The 16,075-nt window shown below is 37.2% G+C and overlaps 1 protein-coding gene across 1 annotated transcript in view; it reads left to right on the plus strand.

Annotated features, from left to right (window-relative positions):
* Positions 1-16,075, plus strand: part of ATL1 (atlastin GTPase 1) — a gene marked incomplete at both ends in the record, with an annotated part of 64,984 nt that overhangs the window by 39,857 nt on the left and 9,052 nt on the right. The window contains 2 exons of the mRNA XM_079699281.1: positions 12,645-12,737; positions 13,830-13,968. Coding sequence (XP_079555407.1) covers positions 12,645-12,737; positions 13,830-13,968 — 232 coding nt within the window. The remainder of the gene's footprint in view (positions 1-12,644; positions 12,738-13,829; positions 13,969-16,075) is intronic.

Consider the following 16,075-nt stretch of genomic DNA (forward strand, 5'->3'; position numbering starts at 1 on the left):
GAATGGGAGTGGGAATCTGGGAAAAAATATGATAAAGTAAAACAAGAAAGGGACCTTGCATGGAGAGATGTTGGTGTGCTGTGATTGAAAGAGTGTGAATCTCTCCTCTCAGATCTGGAGAAGCAGGTGGGGAGAGGAGTTGATATAGAATGAAATAAGTCCCTGCATACAATCTTCTATGTGGTTTACAATACCCGTTAGACTCTGTTGTCTTTTTTAGAAATCATTCATCATGTTGATAGTTGAAGTGTTGTATAGTGATTAGGCTATTTGCTTTGACTTTTCTCTTTTCTGAACTTGCTACCTCAGGACTCACTGACATAGATTGAGTAACTCCATAGTAAATTCTGGAAAGGAGTTTTCATTCTTACCAGCAGATGTCACTGCTTCTTATACTTTGCTAGATAAACTAAAACCAAAAGAGACAAACCAGTGCTCTGTTGATAGATAGATGGATAGATAGGCAGGCAAACAGGCCTTTGGTAAAACAAAACAAAACTAAACTAACTAACAAAAAACAGCAAACTGAAAACAATAGAAAAAACTTTAAGAGATCACTACTTGTTGGTAAACTGTTGGCATTACAAATGTCAATGAAAAGAAAAGGTTTTGACTGAATGAGTCAACAGTGACTCCTGAACAGGTTTGGACTTATAAATCTAAGTATCTGAAATTGAAATGAGAAACTCATTAAGTAGCAAAAGTAGTTTCCAAAGCTACTTTAATAATATTTAAGGGACTTCCCTGGTGACGCAGTGGTTAAGAATCCGCCTGCCAATGCAGGGGACACGGGTTCAATCTCTGGTCAGGGAGGATCCCATGTGCCATGGAGCAACTGAGCCCGTGCGCCACAACTACTGAGCCTGCACTCTAGAGCCCATGCTCCACAACAAGAGAAGCCACTGCAACGAGAAGCCCGCGCACTGCAACAAAGAGTAGCCCCCGCTCGCCACAACTGAGAAAGCCTGTGTGTAGCAACGAAGACCCAACACAGCCAAAAATAAATAAATAAATTTATTTTAAAAAATAATATTTAAAATTAAAGCAACCAAATTCAAGACAAAAATACTACACATCATGAAATTAAAAGATAAAATGCAAATATACTTAAATCTCAGAACATTTAAGATATCAGCAAAATAATTCTCATTTAAATTAGAAAAAACATAGAAAAAATTCCAAAATAAAATAACTTTTAAATAAAAGTTTAATTAATTTCAGCAGTTTTTTTAGCAGGTCACTTTCTACCCTCTTCATCTATCTGAGAAGATAGTTTTATTTATTTGGATAAAATTGTGGAGAAATTTTAAATACTGCCTGAGAAAATGAGGTGAGGGGCAATAATATTTTTAAAATAATAATTTTTACTAAAACTAAATTTAACAAATTTAAAATAGAAGAATTCTTAACTCTGAAACAGAGTGAAATTATAAACAATAAACAAGATATGTCTCCGGCAGCAAAAGTGAGGGCAATTAGCCAATGAAATGAATAGCTGAATTAACAGATTAGTTGGATTCTTAAACCAAAAGCCAATTTACACCAAGCAAACAAAATATCTGTAATTGTATTTTAAAACTATATTTTTAAAAAAAGAACTAAAAGCTAAGTGAATTCAGTTTAAAAGCAATTTTGAAGTGTTAAGTTTAGCCAGTGGTATGCTGGTTAATGTTTACAACTGGCTAGGGAAGTGGGGGAGGTGGGTCTGATTTGTAGCATTTGCTGATTTCCATGGTGTAAATACTTTTACTGTGGCCAGCTTCAAGCTACCAACATGCTATAGCTTGTTTACAAACCTGATTTGTAAAATTCCTCAAACTGTAATAAGTCTTCCTTCCAAGCCTATAAAAGCCAGCTGTAAACTACACTCCAGAAGTATAATCCAAATTAAGACATAATATAGCATTCTCTGAGCGACTTTACTTATTTTCTCACTTGGTTTGCTCACTATGAGCACTTGAATCTTAAGTATAATGATCCAGCAGGAGCTACCTCATTAACATAACTATTCTTTAAAAATAACTAGGTTCTTTAGCTTCTCTACCTTAGGACATTAAGAGGTTTGGTTGAGAATGAATACATTTCCATTCATTTAAACATGTAATACCCATACATATCTGACAAAGACTTTAGGTAATAATTTCCAATTTGTTCTAAGGACCTGGTGAAAATATCTCATCAGGTGTGGTAGGAGATTTGTCTCTATTTGGGTCTATGAATTTTTCTTCCTTGGTCATAAGGCCCCACATATCTCTATAGTGAGATGATTACATCCTTGTGTCGAAATCCTTATTACTTATTACAAAATCCTTTTTAGGAGTTTTTCAGATTGTTAGACCTTATTTGAAGTGCACTTTAAATGAAGTGTTTCATTTACAGACTGTTTTTCAACACCAAGCAAGACTGTCTTCCTCTAATGCTCTGTGCTAAATGGTCAGCCATTAGTTACTTCTTACCCTGGGAAAGGCTCATTTTCCATTGCATGGCTCTACAGCTTTCTCTTTGTGTGCTTGTCATTCATGTTCTCTCAACTCTGCTGGGCTGAGGTAGTGGAGAAGGTTTCCACTTGTTCTATAGTGTGATGATAACAGTAAGTTTGCTGTTGGGCCTGAGCTGAAAAGGATTCCCCAATATGCTGGAAAGTGGACTCTAAGAAGCCTTTATGTCATTAAATGTGCCTTTTGGCTATAGCAGCCCAGGAGTTTACTCTTTAACCATTTCATGTGCTCTAATTATATAGACTACATCCCCCAATTTACTATAGTATATTCTCAAGCTTCACTTGAACCAATTTTTTAGATGTCAGTACATTTCCCAGTGGTATTTCTGTATGGTGGGTATCTTTATAAGCCAGTCTACAAAAGCCTATTTAATCTCTAGTAAGTTTAAATACTAGCCACAATATTCCTCAATCCTGGTCCTATTCCTCAATCCTGGTCCCTGTAAGCCAGAGCCTTGAATATATCCAATAATTCCTGGACCTCTCTGAGGCATGGAGCCCTGAGAAAGGTTGGTAAGACTGCTGTCATTATTTAGGTTGTGTGCTAACACAGAAGAGGTGGCTTTTAATGAGATCTGAAGCCTTGGTGATAGACATAGAACAAGATTTTATAAGCACCTAGATTGGAATTACCTGGTGAGCTTATTAGTTAGATTTCTGAGCTGTATCCCAGTTCTGTTGAATCAAATCCTTGTGTTGGGACCAGGGAATCAGCACTCGCGGCAAGCGGGGGCTACTCTTTGTTGCGGTGCGTGGGCTTCTCATTGCTATGCCTTCTCTTGTTGCGGAGCACGGGCTCTAGGCACGTGGGCTTCAGTAGTTGTGGCACGTGGGCTCAATAGTTGTGACTCACAGGCTCTAGAGCGCAGGCTCAGTAGTTGTGGCACACGGGCTTAGTTGCTCCACGGCATGTGGGATCTTCCCGGACCAGGGCTCGAACCCGTGTCCCCTGCATTGGCAGGCGGATTCTTAACCACTGTGCCGCCAGGGAAGCCCCTCGCCAGGTCATTCTTAAGTACATGATATTTGGGGACTGAATTAGCAAGTGGGCACACCCCAGCAGAGGACGTCTATGGTAGGGGAGGTTCTGGTAGCAGAGAGATAGGATACCATTTCTATGTACAGTTCTATGCACAGGTAGTTAGTAAATTAAGATTTGCCTGTAATAGAAAGAAGAATAAACCCTAAAAAAATTTTCTTGCACACAAACTTGAATTCCCGTCTCTTAGAAGCCTATGCTCAAGAATGAAAGATTCTTGAGCATATGTTTTAGGACTAATTACATTTATTCTCTTCTCTTTCATCTCCTCAGTATTAAGTACTCTATCTCCTGGATTAATTCATCCCAGTTTTCTCCCATAGCATTTTTTTTGTTTTCGATATGCGGGCCTCTCACTGTTGTGGCCTCTCCCGTTGCGGAGCACAGGCTCCGGACGCGCAGGCCCAGCGGCCATGGCTCACGGGCCCAGCCGCTCCGCGGCATGTGGGATCTTCCCAGACCGGGGCATGAACCCGCATCCCCTGCATCGGCAGGCGGACTCTCAACCACTGCGCCACCCGGGAAGCCCTCCCATAGCATTTTTATTAACCATTTTTATACACTTAAAGGCCCACCAGTACCCTAAACCTGAGAAATAGATTTGACTCTCCACATACACACACACACAGATGGTAACTATGTGAGGTGATGGAGGTGTTTGCTAACCTGATTGTTTTAATCATTTCACAGTATATAGATATCTCAAATCATCGCTTTGCAGACCTTAAATGTACACAGTGTATTATATGTCAATTATATCTCAAAAAAAGTGAGGAAAAAAGATCTGAATTCTCTTTGTGAGATAAGAGTGAAACTCAATTCTTCATGTTCTTTTCAGTGGATTTGTAATTATTTGAGAGGAGATCAGTCCATGCCAGTTTTAAGGTTAAACTGAAGATTGCTAGAAAATAATAGTAGAGGAAGCATATAATAATGTACTATTATATTAGGATAAACCTGTTTCTCACAATTTCCCATTCAAATTAGGCCTACATATGGCAGATTAGGAATTCTTTTACACTAGTTTACGTAATTATATTTAAGGACCCTTTATTCCCATGATTTAAGAGTGTTCCTCTACAGAATAAAATTCTTTGATAGTGATTTCAGCGACTTTGAAACAAAACATCCTTGGTCAAATATCTATGATGACTGCAACTGCCAAGTCATACCAGAGAAATCCATGATTTCACTGAGAAAATGAGAAAAGCTGTTGTTTGGCTCCTTGGGCTGTAAATGAAAGGAAAAGACACATTGGTAGGGCTGAGGAAAGGGAAAAGCTTTCTCTCTGTCTGAGAAAGCTGCCTTATCCCACGTTCTGTTCGGAGAGCAATTTAGGTGATCTGAGAATTACATGAAATTAGAATAAAATATTCATATGGTTCCACAGAATTAGGTAAGCAGTGTAGACCAGGATTCTCCCAGTGGCCACAGGTAGGTACATGAAATGTCTGGAAGGCCTACATAATAATAATTTATTGAGCAGTTGTGTTTTTTTTTTTGCGATACACGGGCCTCTCACTGTTGTGGCCTCTCCCGTTGCAGAGCACAGGCTCTGGACGTGCAGGCTCAGCGGCCATGGCTCACGGGCCTAGCCACTCCATGGCATGTGGGATCTTCCCGGACCGGGGCACGAACCCGTGTCCCCTGCATCGGCAGGCGGACTCTCAACCACTGCGCCACCAGGGAAGCCCTAAATATGTTTCTTACATGATTCAAAAGAATGTTCATTATAGTTATATAAAATAAGTAATGTTGTTACTCCTTTTTATTCTTTTCTTTCTGTTTTTTAACTGATGAGGAAACACCACGGCTTAAAGTAGTTAAGAAACTTGTCCTTGGTCACATGTATCCTTAAGTTGCAGAGCTGGCCTTCAACCTAGGCCACAGGCTCAAAGCCCTTGCACTTCACCACCACCCCTTAATGTCTCTCTTCCTCCTCCTAATCCTAGGTACTTATTGAGCTATAGCTTGTGGTCTTATATTTGGATGTGTACATCCCATCCCACTAAATTATAAATATCTTAAGAACAGGAACTTTGTAGTTTACTTTTTTTAGTCTAGAGCACCTACTTTTCATACAGCAGATGTCCAATTAATGTTTGCTAACTATGGTGTTATATGCATATTTAGAATTGTATATCGTTTTCATACAAGTAAACTCATTGGACTCAAAATTGGAATACCTGGATTCAGGATTTGGTGTGCTATTATGTATCCAGCCTAGTATTACCTCTTTACATTTTTAAGAAAGAGTAAGTCATAAATTGTTGTGAGAGTGTCCAAAATATTTATACTAGGTGCCATGGCCCTTCTTGAACTGTAGAAACACCATCATGAAATTATTTTTCAGTGGATAAAGTTAGTGGAGTTTCTGAATTGAAAGTATTAACTCAATGGATGGTAATACCAAAAAAAAAAAAAAACCACACACACATTTCATTAGTTAAGACGAACAGAAAAAAGTGAGGTGTTTTCAGTTAGCCATAGTGATTGTATGTTGTACCATCAGATTTAAAGGTGGTCCTAGTACAGTTTGTAGATGCTTCAAGTAATTAACAAGGCTGCAACTGCTCTGAGGCAAGGAGGATAAGCCTTGGCTACAGAAACAAGGAATAGGCCATAAAAGGCAATGAGTCTTTGATGTTGACGGTGTTGCTGATTTAATACCTGCCATGACCTAATCTTTTTGTGAATATAAAAAAGAAAGATTTATGATAATTTGAAAGGGGTTAATCTGGACTCTTATAGAGTCTTCTCTAATTTTTCTGTCTATATCCTTAGAGACTTTTACTCAAAGAGATTCTTCAGTTTCTTTCTGAATCATACACACTGTAGGTACCTTTAGCTAATATGAAACGTTGTTTCTTCCAGTGGATTTTCTGCTTGCAATATCTATAGCTGTCCTTATGGATAGGCTCCCTGAGTCTTAGAGAACAGAGGATATTTTGGTCGTTTTTATCTGGAGGGCCACAAATTTTTTTATTTCTACCTTGTTAACTATCCAAGCCCCTCTGAAAAGCCACCCATAAATTGGAAATTTCTAAGTTGATAATTTCTCATTCAAGTTTTTTCTGATTCCTGTATTTTATGTCTGAGCACATTTTAGAAAGAGAAGACAAGTTTCCCTTTACTTTGACTATTTAGGTACCCAGAGTATTGTTTGGAAATCTCCTGAAGTCTATTTTTAAACTTTCCTATTGATTCATTCTTATATTGTTCACAGTTTTGAATCTATGTCCAATTCATCTTGAAGAGAAAGCCTTCTGAAATGGCTTTGTGTGGTGTTTTTTCTATTTTTCTTGCCCTTGAAAGGCTATTAAAAATTTTAAATTAAAAATTTTTTTTGTAATGACCTGAGTTATTTAAATGTCCTTCTGGTCTTTCTTACCCTACTGCTTTTAACCATTTTTTCCCACCTGAGGGACTAACAATTAAGTGAACTAGTTGGAAAATAACTGATAGTTCAGGACAGTAAGTAACAAAATCCTGAATTCTGCAGCAAATTTCTGTCTTCCTGGGCTAAAAGAAATTCCTTAAAACTGAACTCTAGACCAGGGTTTAAATTCAGCTTCTTTACAACAGCCTCTGGTCTAGCAATTTTAAGTAGTTTGGGGCAATGTGACTACTTTTTTTCCTGCAAAAATTCCTTAGGAAATGGTTTAGGAGGTCAGGGGAAGGAATTGAAGGGGTGAAGTGATTGGTGAAGACAAAACTGAATAGAGAGAGATACGGGAGGGTAATTTCAGAAAGTTAGAGAATCAAACAGATTATTTGGGAGTCAGCAGTTTGTTTTGAGGCCTCAGTTTACTAATCAAAGAAGCTAACTAATGAGTGTTTGATATTTTCTCTTCATTTTTATAGAGCACCTCTAAATTGTATTATTTATTTTGACATGTCCAAAGCTCAAAAAAATGTTATTCTAAATTTTTTAAAAGATCATTTATTATTGTAAGTGCAAATATTAGGATTATAATGCAATGCAAATAGGAAGCAGAAATTCTTCCAGGAGGAGATTGCAGGTTTGATATATACAAGCCTGTAACAAACAAGTTAGTCAAATTGTGTGTTTATGAAAAGCATCTGGTTCCTCAAGCAATGAGAGGTTAGAACAGTGCTGTATGATCAATAATCTGACAAGCATTGATCCTGCATTATGGACTAAACAAAGAGACTCGCAAATTGACAAGAGCGAGAGTGTCCTCTTGAAAGCTTTGTTAGAGGACCCAAGGCAAAATTTGACTAATTATTTTTGCATAAATTTGTTGCTAGTTTAACCGACCTCCAGCCATTAGTCTTTGGGGCATCCTGATTAATCTGGGGACTTTTTAGGCCTTTGCCTCTATCTGTCCTTTATAGAGCACTTCCTTGTACATTCAGTGACAAAAGACAATTCAAGATAAAATACATGAGACAAGACTTTGTACAATTTTTCAAACAAAGAAAGTAAAGCAAGCAGCAAAACCATAAACAGATTAATAGCAAAAATATTTCCTAAATAGTATACCTCTAAACCAAAAGTTCTAATAACCTTATACAGAAATTAGGTATAATTATTTATAAAATGAGTACACTTCCAAAACTAAAGGTTAAACAAAGACTTAGAACTAATGACCCTTATAAAGACCGACTGAGTCTTTATAACAAAAATCCTAGGATAAAAAATTAGCAACAAGAGCTCAGTGAAACAAATCAGAACTCAGATCAGATCGTTGTTGAGATAAATTCACCTGCAAGTAAATTTGAAGGACAAATGAAATTTGGGAACAAAGGACAGGGAGAATGCACATGTTAGTCTGAGGGTCATAAGGAAAGCTGCCAAGTGAGGGCACTTAAAACTGTTTCAGTGGGACTTCCAGAATTGCCAGAGGATGAGACCATCACTCAAAATCTGATACAAAAAACAAAACTGAATTTATTGGCAAGTTAAGTAAAAGAGTTATGCTTGTGAGGCACAGTCTCATTGAGCAAAACAAACTAACGATTATATGCAGGATTTAGGGGCTTGTTTGTTTTGGATTTTCATGGTTTAAAGAAACAAGAATGGGTTGACATCAGTTTTTGAATGATTTTTTGTCATACACAGAAGCATGTTTCGTGTTGGTTATAGAGGTGAGAAATGGGTTGACACCAGCCTCAGTCAGTTTTCTGGAGCGAGTCTTCTGCTACTTGACTGAGTTTTAAAGTATGAAGCTGTCACAGGTTGGCTTTCAGTGGGCTGTTGATTGAAGTGAGTTGTTACTTAATTAGATGGGTTTAAAACAAGTTATAGTATTTACTTATTACCCGAAAGTGAAATTAAAACTGAAATTGATTGATTAAACAGGTTACAACCAGTTCAGGTATTTACTGGCTACATGGCTCTACAAGAGTTTTTTCCTGGGAGTTTGGGAGTATTTTCATGTATTTATAATGGATGTGCACATAAATTTAGCATTATAATTCAAATAACATTGTTTTATATAGGTTTTTTTGTTTGTTTGTTTGTTTGTTTTTGCGGTACGTGGGCCTCTCACTGTTGTGGCCTCTCCCGTTGCGGAGCACAGGCTCTGGACGCGCAGGCTCAGCGGCCACGGCTCACGGGCCTAGCCGCTCCGCGGCACATGGGATCTTCCCAGACCGGGGCACGAACCCGTGTCCGCTGCATCGGCAGGCGGACTCTCAACCACTGCGCCACCAGGGAAGCCCCATGGCTTTTTTATACTGACATAATCAACACATGTATTGATATATTCCACATTTTGTAATATTAATAGCTATGTAATATATTAATATGCCATAATTTGTATAGCCATTCCCAATTAATTGTTAAGCATTTGGGGTTTTTTTTCCATTTTCATTACTACTAATAGTAGTGCTATAGCACTCCTTTTGAATAATTTCCTAAAGTCTATGGTCTCCAAAGGGAAATAAACAAAGGTTACGATGTTTTTCATGATTTAAAAAATATGATCATTTGTAGGATACGCATGGTGTAGGTCCATCATTTGCCCCAGTTGCCTGACTGGATTTAATTTATTTTAAAAAGTATGACTTCAGATATTCTTATCTGAGCAAATTAGGGTAATTTGTATTCTTGATTTTTTTACCTCTACCTATATGTATGAACAAATCAAAATTCAGCAGTGTGGAAAAATGGATGGCTTTTGAAATAAGAACTGAGATTCATAGCATTCCATACAGGATAAATGTAAAGCATACAAATTATTTGGGGAGGGGATAGGGCCAGTGGTGGTTCTGTAGCTGGCTCATACCACTTTGAGAGCTAACTAGTATATATTCAGGAATTATATAAGCCAAGCATTAAACTGTTAGTAGCTTGACATCAGCCATGGTAGGCATGTTTGCACAACAGAAATTGTCAAATGCTACAAATCAAGGCATGTTGCTGCTGCTGCAGAGCCAGTTTACACCAACACGTCACTGGATGGGACCATTAGGCAGGGAACTTGGAATTTGACACTATAGGGAGATAGAATATAGATTGCTTATTAAGAAAATAAGACTTCATCTTTGATCCTGTTCTACACATGGTCCTCATTATGTTGACTTGGGAAGATGCCCAGTGAAAAAGACCAAGAAATGAGACTAAATGCTCCCAAGAAAAATGTGAAAATTGCCAAATCCACATAGTTGGTTTCATTTATCCTGGTTCATGAGCCTCTATTTCGCAAATGTTGCTTCCTAGCTAACCTCTGTTTTCAAAATGCATGTTTTAGGTAGAAGTGTTCTAAATACAAATTATCATATTTTGACAAAAGAATGGCCATCTATCTAAAGATAGTGAACTATTTAAAGATAGTGTATATAGGTGTTTTAAAAGTCTCCTCTCCACAAGAACCTCTCCTCTCCCCACAAGAATCCACAGAACACACACACATACGAGAGAGAGAGAGAGAGAGAGAGAGAGAGAGAGAGAGAGAGAGAGAGAGAGAGGAGGGAGAGAGGGAGAGGGAGAGAGGGAGGGAGGGAGAGCGGGGTGGGGGGACGGGCTTCCACTGTAGTGAAACAAGAAATATCCATAATGCAAACTAAGAAGTGTCCCTGTTTAAAGTAAGAAAATGTGAGCCAAGGATTTTATATCCAGCAAAACTGACTTTCACTTATAAAGGGCACAAACTGTTATCAGCATGTAAGAACACAAAGAATGTTGTTTCCATGAGCCCTTAATGAGAAATCTACTGAAGAATGAGCTTCAGTTAAGCAAAGATGACATAACTTTACCAAAGGAGAAATAATCATATACTATGTGCCTCCTAATAAAAGAACACTCTGCTTCCTATAGTCTTGCCAAAAAAATAAAACCGGAGTCAGATCAAGCCTCTGCATCCAGCTGCCAATTTGCAGGAAATCCAGAGGACAAAAGAACATGTTGAACTGCCCCGTGAATATGCAGTCAGCAAGGTCCAGGTTGTGGAAAACTCTACATGTCAAATTCCCAGGTTCTTCAACAGATAAACTGTAAAGGGAAAAAAGGGATGGAAAAGGAACCTATAGCTTAAAAGAGATAATAAAATTTAATGGGGAAGACTAAAAGCTTCAATTAGAAACCCAAAGATGTAAACTCTTAGAATATTTAAAGATAGCTAATTTCATTAAATATTCTTACTTTTTCTCAACTTCCTACGCTTTTTCAGAAACTAAAATTTGAAGTATAACTTAATCTAACTTATAAAAGAGTGCTTTAATGCCTCAGATTGTAAACTATATGTTTTATACTTAGCTTTGAGGCGGTGCAGCAGGGATTTTGAATAAGTCCCCAGTTTAAATGCCAACTCTTCCACTCTGGCTGTGTGGCTTTGGGCATATTACTTAATGTCAGGTGAGGGTGGAGGTGATCTTTATATATCTCTTTTAAGGTGAATAATAAATTATAACCTCTCTTGGGGCTGTTGCAGGAGTGCATGAAATACCATGTATATAATTCTGGTATTGTGGTTGGCTTATAATAGACACTCAATAAATGAAAGCTACTCTTACTTTGGTTTCAGTAGGTATGGGGTGGGACCCAAGAATTCTGTACTTTTAAAAGCCTCTCGAATGATTCTAATGATTACTCTAATTTGGGAAACGGTTCCTGATAAAATCCTTCTGGATGTGAACAAATATTCAGCTTCAAGAATGTTTATCAGTATATTTCTTAGAATAGTAGAAAAACTGGAAGACATCTAGGAGAATGGCAAAATAAACTATGGCCTATCCGTGTGGGAAAATATTATGTGGCCATTGAAATCAAAATCAAATAGCTAACATAGCATTAGGTGCCAGGCGCTGTTCGAAATGCCTTATATATATTATCTCATTTAGTATTCCTGTGAGACGTGTTCCATTATTATTTCTATTTCACAGATGAAGAAACTAAAAATGTATATGATATTACAAATAACAAATTGTGAAATATTTCTAAACTATTAATAATAAAAACATTTTTATAATAAAAAGTTTTGGCCTTGTTAGAGGAAAGACTGAATTAGCTTTCCAACAGAAAATATTTCAAAACTATCATATGAAGAAGTGATCAAAGCATTTGCAGCTGAAAACTGGGGGAATAAAAGGATTACAAAGGTATCTTACTCTAAATAAATATTAACTTTCAAGCCCATTTTTGTACCTTTTTCCTATTGAGCCCTCCCCCCCCCAGATTGTATAACCTTCAGGGCCCCGCAAAACCTGGATTCTCACCCCTCTGCCTACCAGATATGCATAATGAGAGCCCCTGCAGAAGAGAGTGGAACAAATGTAATAGAGGAAAAATATTTAGACAAAGGAAAGGAGAAATCTTTCCTCAAATAAAACTTGAATCTTCATAAAAAGCTTCCTGAAAACTGACAGACATGCCCCAAACTGGCTGAATGGCACTATGTAACTTTAATAATCAGTTTGGGAGCAGCTTTCTGTTCACATTCAGTGGAAACAGGGAGGATGATCTCAGAATGGGGAGATTGCTCAGAAACAACTTTCTTAGGTTTTATGTTTGCTTATTAATTCCATTATGTGTAGAAGAACACTATTCAAATGACAATAATATCTAATATATTTCAATAAAAAACAGAGGGAGGAAATTTAGAGTTCCTTTAACAATCTTTTCTTCTTATTGTTTCTTAGAGTCTGATATTTCTTGTTCGAGACTGGAGTTTCCCATACGAATTTTCGTATGGAGCTGATGGTGGCTCCAAATTCTTGGAAAAACGCCTCAAGGTTTGTTAACTATTTAGATGCATGAAATTTCGCCAATAGTAACCTAAATTATTTTTGAATGATTTGCTGAATAGATACTCAGCCACAATCTCATTTGACCTTCATAGTATCTCTATGAACAAACTAAGATTGATACTTAAAATAATGTCAGAGTTACAACTGTAAACATTATCAATAATTATGATACAGAAAAAGAGTTCTTTTGTAAATATCTATAAAACCATGATTTATTCCTAAAGATAAAACTTTTAATTTGAAGAATTAAATCTGTTCAAGACTGACAGTACAAATATCTGGATTCGTGTTTTAGTAGAGGTTTAAAGTCAATTTAACAGAAATATTTAATATTTGAAATCCCCAAAGTCAATCTCAGGACATTTTGCTAGTAGTTCACAGAAGGTGATATTAGGAGCCTTTCCACTTGCTGTGTCATGATAGTTCAATACTGAATGAATTATTTACACTGAACAGATATCTCCCAAAATACCTACTGAGTAATCAGAAAAAAAAAATGGAGATTAAAAAATCTTCCTCGATAATCAGGATCTCTAAGCTTACCTTTTTAAGTTATGGTTACTTTTAGGGTTTGTACTGTTAAATGTCAAATACATGTGAAAAAAGGGGGCAGTTTAGCTTTTAAGTAAACATCCAACTATCCAAATGCCTTTCTAGAATTTAAATGTATACCTACCAGGTGACAAGAGGCTGTCTTGAGTACCTCCTGAAAAGAAGGTAGGAATATCTTATGATCTACTCATGTCTCTTCTGAGTACTTTGAATTAAAATTTGAATTTGTAGGAACTAGCTAGAGTAAAACCCCACTAATTTATACTAAAAAATGGGAAGGCCCATCTAAGTTAGCATAAGAGTAGGCATTTGTTAATTGTAATAATAATGCCATATGTATGCTATACTTAGATATAGCCACGTGGCAAATTCACCCCAAAATTTTCCTTATTTAGTATCAGCCCTGTCATGTCATTTTTTTTATCATTGTGACCAGACAGACACAGCAAATATAAATGCCACAGAATTCTTTTGGAGTTCAATTTGTGTTGAAAGTAGTTTAAACTTCACAATGATTTACTGCAGGTCTCGGGGAACCAGCATGAAGAACTACAGAATGTTCGAAAACACATCCATTCCTGTTTCACCAAAATTTCCTGTTTTCTGCTACCTCATCCTGGCTTAAAAGTAGCTACCAATCCAAACTTTGATGGAAAACTGAAAGGTTTGTCTGTCTTTTAATGTATTTGTTTATGTCACTTAGTCTGATTACAAAAATGTCATTTTAGCCATTGGGTTTATGGCTGCTAGTTTCGTTTATCCACTGATGTGAGGCTGATGATTGGAAATTTTCAGGAGGATTGGGAATCCCGGGCTCAGGCTAGAGTACCTCCTTGGTGAACTATGGGATGCTATGGGTACTGAATACGTACACTGAGAAAATAGGCTAAATCCTGCATTCACCTGGGAGGCAGTAACCCTCGCCCTTTCTCCTAGGTTCCTGCTCACCTCTGTATTGAGAAATGCTCCTTAATATCTTCCTTTTTAATTTTCCTTATTTACATGAAAAAGGAAAATAGATGCCTGTATTATTGGAATGTTTGTGTTAAGTTATATAATTAGAGATAGAAATATTGCATAGTACTGAAGTGAAGCTCTTTAAAACTGCTGCTAAAGAATTTAACTATACATCATTAAAAACTTCAGTAATAATGAAATCCTCTTCTGGATGAGGACCAGTTTCTTAAAAAACCAAAAGCACCAGAGTGTTTTTCAAACCAATAGCATGTAATTATCTCTTAAACAGAGGCATGACTAATGTTTAAAGATTCCAAAGCAACTCAAATTGTTAAAAAAAAAAACAGGGGTGGCAGTGGGAGGTGGAGGCAGGGGTCTGCAGAAGCAGAAGCTAATCTTGCCTAATAATCACCAGGTCTTTAGATATTTGCTTTGCAGTTGATACAAGGTGGTACAAAGACATTTCTGACTTTTTTACTTGTAAGCCTAGCATTGAGTACACCACTGAGTTCGGGCATTTGCTTAATTTACTGTGGCCTTTCTGCATTGTGCCAGGGGTGATGAGACAGTGACATAACAAGCTTTGAAGCACAGTTGTTCTCAAAGGGCTTTGAAATTACTTTTAAAAAGGACAACATAACATTGTGTCCAGTTTTATGGAACTGGCAAGTTTGAAAAGCAAACCTATTTTTTTCCCCATGTATCCATGGCGTTTATTCTCAGATACCTTATATTTCACTATGGCAGCTAATATCATAAATAGAACCCCCAATTTCTCGATCATCAGCATTGTTTTTATACATGTTTTAAATTGTCTCTTCTTTATACAACAGAACAGACAGCTGTAGTCACATATTAATGCATGGATTCCAGGATCCTACAATTTCGCTGTCACTTATGAATTCCAATCCACTAGTGAGCACACAGACCTCTTGATACTGTGCAATTACCTAATGGCTTCAATGTGTTTTGAATAAGTTACATAAAGAGAGGGCTCCCACAAGGCCTTTCTTTCTTCTCTGGGGTTGGAGAGCCATAAACAGGCAGAGCAGGGGCAGGCCTTCAACAACAGTCCTTTACTGGGACAAAAAAGTACTCTGCCTTGTTTCATTCCTGTAGTACATAGCTACAGTTCTTAAATTAATGGGTACAGTTTGCAATGAAAGAGCTCAGGGAGAGAGTTTAAGACAAATCATGCAGATATAAATTGTACTTTTTAATAGATTTGTTCTCCATCAAATTTTACTCACATGTCTAAACATATATTGACCCATACAGTTGGTTTACATTTACCCATACGTTGCAAGTTTACCAAAGTGGCTAGCCTGAGAGAAAGAGAAATGAAAGGCAGCTTCAGTTGCCCATCAAATTTCCATTTTAATTGAGGCTTTATAGGACTGCTGCTAAATCCTTCTGTGTGCCCAAATGTTCTACTTTGCCTCAGTGTTTCTTTGGGCAGTTTTGAAAGTCTGCTATCTACATTGGTTTTCCATCCTGAATCTTATAACGTGGTGTTATTTCTATCCAGGATGTCTTGTCTGCTGGCCATGCTGTTCTCCAGAGGGCTGGCATCTGAGTGGTTGCCTCTGGGGAAGAAATGTCTTTGAATAAACAATTGTGCAAAAATTCTTTGACGATAGTTTCTCACATACTCTTTCAGCACACTTGTAGAAATAGACTATGGCTAATGCTATCTTCAGAACACATTTTTAATCCAAATGTATGGTGCGACACTGGTTACTTTGATGATAATTAACACAGTTGCTGGTGCATTAGATACACAGGTTGTATCTTATTCCATTAACAATTTTATA

The sequence above is a fragment of the Hyperoodon ampullatus genome (assembly GCF_949752795.1).
Source record: "Hyperoodon ampullatus genome assembly, chromosome: 3".
NCBI classification, from domain to species: domain Eukaryota; kingdom Metazoa; phylum Chordata; class Mammalia; order Artiodactyla; family Ziphiidae; genus Hyperoodon; species Hyperoodon ampullatus.